The 4676-nt window shown below is 37.4% G+C and overlaps 1 protein-coding gene across 1 annotated transcript; it reads right to left on the reverse strand.

Annotated features, from left to right (window-relative positions):
• Positions 1–3196: 3196 nt before the first annotated feature.
• LOC103507506 (myosin light chain kinase, smooth muscle-like) lies at positions 3197–4555 on the reverse strand (the record flags this gene model as incomplete). The annotated part of the gene is made up of 3 exons (XM_008471978.2): positions 3197–3257; positions 3559–3731; positions 4424–4555. Coding segments are annotated over 3 exons (366 nt in total), but the record flags the coding sequence as incomplete, so codon positions are not given.
• Between the last annotated feature and the right edge of the window lie 121 nt (positions 4556–4676).

Here is a 4676-nt window from a genome sequence, read left to right on the forward strand (position 1 = left end):
TACAGAGAGCCCGCGAGAGCATGTGTGATTCCCCTCTACCGAGCGAAATATTTAGCGTGTGACAAAACACGAAATATTTTGCGTCAATTTTATCACGGTTGATAGCTGACGCGCTAGAAATTTCGAACAAGTTGTACCTTGGGTTTAAACGTTTTTCATGTAAAAATTCATTTCTTTTCGAACTGCTTGGTCAGTTGAAAATGAACATTTTATTTGTTTGTAAGAAATAATAAAATTGGAATAGGTAAATAATATGTTTGAATAATGTTACTTATTTGTAGGTAGGTATGTGATTTCGAACAAATTGTACCTTGGTTTTAAACGTTTTTCATGTAAAAATTAATTTCTTTTCGAACTGCTTGGTCAGTTGAAAATAAACATTTTATTTGTTTGTAAGAAATAATAAAATTGGAATAGGTAAATAATATGTTTGAATAATGTTACTTATTTGTAGGTAGGTATGTCATGTTACTCAATGGGTAAGTGTACTGGGCAAGCTGATATTTTATGTTGTTATAATTAATGCAACAAGTTTAAGTTAGATAGGTAATTACATTATATTTCTAAAACTCAAAATCCCCATCATGCGAATAAAATCAATACAGTCAGCGATAAAATCAATACAATAAAACCAAATAGGTACACACTTACACAGATACTTACCATTCAATCAGATTTGGTTGTCCACCCTGGGGAGAAAATGGGACTACTAGAGTGACGTCATCGTCTTCCTTGAAGGTTTTGTGTTCATCCTTATCCGTCCAATCGAGTAGGGGGGCCAAAGGTGGGGTCAAACACGGTGAAAAGTCGATAGTGGAGTCTAAGAGAAGAGGAAAAGATTAGTGGATTAATAAAGAAAGTTAACTTGGAAAAAAAAAAAATGCGTGTTTCACCACCATGATTATTTCGTAGTAATGAAACAATTGCTATACCTATTAGACCCGTGTGGCCTGTGTCATGCCGATCCCTTAGTATATCTCTCAATAGTCTCAATTAATATTGCTAAAAAAATGGCCTTACTCTAAAGTCAGTTTTTTGCTTGCTGCCCCGGCATAGCGATTTCAAACTTCAAATCCCAGCGGAAGTACCAGACACAAACATCAAAATATCTACATACTTGTAAAGTAGGTACCTATCATAAAATTGGTTACTTGTTGGTTACTTTAACATCTCCACTATTTTGACATTGTGTTGCACATTGCATACGTAAATAAATATGCGGCACTCTCACAAATGGTTTACGTTAGAACGCACAGAAAACATTGGAAAACCCTAGGTACCTATCATAAAATTGGTTACTTGTTGGCTACTTTGACATCTCCACTATCTTTACATTGTGTTGCACATTGCATACGTAAATAAATATGCGGCACTCTCACAAATGGTTTACGTTAGAACGCACAGAAAACATTGGAAAACAGTATGTAGTAGGTTTCCTATTCCAAAGTTGTTGTATTAAATTGAAATCTTGATAAATTTAATAACCTCTCATAATGGGACATACCTACCTTACATCCTCTTAATATTAGAGCAGTAATCTTATGCCTTTAAATTTTAAATTAATATCTAGGTAGGTATCCCATCGAAAAAGCCCACCTCACTCACATGTCTCCCTAGGAACCATGACCTCATGATCTAGTTTTGCCCTCAATTTTTTATATAAAAAAGAAAAAAAAATCGTTGAAAAATATTTGGATGTTTTTCATAACATTGAGTAATTTTAATCCATTGGTGTACGTACGTTTATGTGAACACTTTTTCTTTGTAAGTTCATTTTGTAGACAGGTCGTAGATGTAACTTTACTCAGAAGGAAAGTTAGATATTTTTCAAATGATTTAATAGACTTTAGGAATAGACTTTGGATTTTGATATCAATCTCAGAGGGATTAACATCTTATTAACATGTGTGTTTGGACTTTGCAGTGGAGGAAAAGCAAGTGCAAAATTGGCAAGGAGGACTAATTGACCAACGAATCGATTCTAATCGAACAGAAACCCAATTTGAACTCAGTACCTACTCAGGCAGATTCTACAGAAGCATTCTAGGGTAAGTTAACAAACGGGTAGCCAAAACTAAATGTCAGCCCAAAGCAATCACCCTAGTTTGGGCTGATTGAGAGGCTGACGAAAAACGCCGACCCCGTCTGTACACTGGAAATGGCGAAGAGGAAGACTCAGGCGGATTCTAAGGAAGTATTCTAGGGTAAGTTAACCAACGGGTTAAACGTTGTATACGGGTGAATACGTGGGCACACCGTTTGTATTGTGTACTGATCAGTGCCTGTGTAAGCAGGTGCCTGTACTAAAACGTTTAGGAGGTGCATAGCAGAGGGACCAGGGGCAAATTTAAGAACAGAGGATTAGATTGTTTAATGCAATATGATGCAATAGTTTTCGTAAATCAAATTACTCCACTTATGTTATTGATAACAATAATTAAAATTAATAAATACCCAAGGTACCTTATTTTATTTTAAGATCTACATATGTACATTAACTCTCCTCGTGTAATTATGTTTAAAGAACATTTAACAATAAGTTAGGAAAATAAATAAGTAACATTATTATGAGTTATTAAACAGGTACTTTATAAAGACTTAAAAAAACTTAAATGGAAACAATCAAGGACACAAATATGCTCTAAGTGTCCAAACACACTAAGTGAGAGACTCCCTAGAATACCCTAAAATCCCAAACTCTTAAATCCTGCTCTTCAATATTTTGATACACTTAGGTACTTATGTTATGAGAATCCAAAGGCAGTAGAGGACTACTTACCAACCCACATGGTAAATTATGTCACAAACGGTGTAAGATACGAAAGATAGGACCGACCTGTCTTATAAAGAATCCTATTTGGAAGGTTTCTGCTCATACTGTTTGTAATAGTTCTTCCAGAACAGGAAGCTTTCCCTATTCTCATAGATTTGTTTACATATTAACAGCAGAAGGATTGGTACACAGAGAATAGGATGTTTGAAGAAGTAAATCCAGCAAGCAATACCGAACACAAACACATCAATCGTATAGTCAAAGTACGAGTGGATTCGCCTTTGTATAATGTTTGCATCGTATGGTTTGATCTGCATTGTGTTACTTAGTGTTTCCTGTGTTTTGATAATTTGAAGATTAGATGCCGTTGATGCTCGGAGGTCCATAGTTCCAATGTGATTTGTTGCAGACGATTCATTTGTGTCAATTTTCGTTACTCGAGCTTTCTGATTGAGATTGACCCTTGGCTGGCGGCTCTAGAAGTCTGAAAGGCAGAGTGGAAAAAGAAGACAATATAAAAAAAAAATATATATACAAATATTTTCTTCAAATAATTCCTTTTTGTTGTAAGAGGTTTGTTTGATAGAGGGAACTGTAACTGATAAGGTCCTATCGTTCCGAAAGCGAAGAGACAAGGAAGACGGGCAGGCCAATCGTTTCGAGAACGAACCTTATCCGTTTAGGATAAAATTCGCCCGAGGCGGGAATCGAACCCGTGACCTAGCGCTTACAAGGCAGAAGAGCCTAAAATATTGGCGATTCAGATCAACAAGGGATACACTCACCCTCTCTTAGGATCCGGAATAAAGATCACATCGGACTCTTCACTAGGGTCACTCACACCATACGGGTTTTCAGCTTTGACTCGAAACTTGTACTCAGATCCTTCAATCAAATCTCCCAGTGTGGTTGTAAGCTGACGGCAAGTAGCAGCTTTCAGCCACATGTTCCAACCGATCTGAAACAAAAGGTTTGTCTTAGGTCTTTAAGGTGTGTCCACAATTCCACACATAGTCGACCGGCCATCGATTTGAACCGTCCACACTGCCTTGACAACATAGATTCTCCTCGTCGATCGACGGCCGGTCAACTATGTTTGGACACACCTTTAGACTTGTTAGGGATAATAACCTATAGATTTGGGTCTTTAAGGTGTGTCCACAATTCCACACATAGTCGACCGGCTATCGATTTGAACCGTCCACACTGCCCTGACAACATAGATTCTCCTCGTCGATCGACGGCCGGTCAACTATGTTTGGACACACCTTTAGACTTGTTAGGGATAATAACCTATAGATAGTCATCTCCGAGCATTTGAAAACAACCTTTAGACTTGTGTTACCTTTAGAGACTTGTAAAGAGTGAGTGAGTGAGTTATAAAACAAGAACTACTCTTTTCAGTGGACTACTCAATGAGTCAGATCCTAAAACATGTAACTCACTCTTCAACTCCCATAGGGATAGGCAAACTCCCTATAGAATCTGACTCATCGACTGAGTAGTAATCAACTGAAAAGAGTTGTTCCTTTTGATAACTGACTCGCTCTTTACAAGTCTCTGGTTGAAAGGGTTGTTTGTCTCTTTTCACCCACCTCAAAAAATATAGGTATTAGAAATATACATATTACACTATTAGACTGATATTACCCGGAAATACTCGACAATGTAGTTTCCAATCTTACAGCCTCCATCGTCCTCAGGTTCAGACCAGGATAATGTTACTGACTTGCCCAACGTCATCACAACCTTGGCTTTTCCAGGGGGTAACGGCCGATCTGAAATGAAACATCAAACCATGTTGAACTAAGGCCGTATTTTATTATTCCTCTCTGTGGCACTTTTGCCATTTTTGAACTAAAACTTCAACACTCTGACTGCCAAAGCATATTCCATGGTGTGT

This window comes from Diaphorina citri, unplaced genomic scaffold (assembly GCF_000475195.1).
Source record: "Diaphorina citri unplaced genomic scaffold, Diaci psyllid genome assembly version 1.1 scaffold318, whole genome shotgun sequence".
NCBI classification, from domain to species: domain Eukaryota; kingdom Metazoa; phylum Arthropoda; class Insecta; order Hemiptera; family Psyllidae; genus Diaphorina; species Diaphorina citri.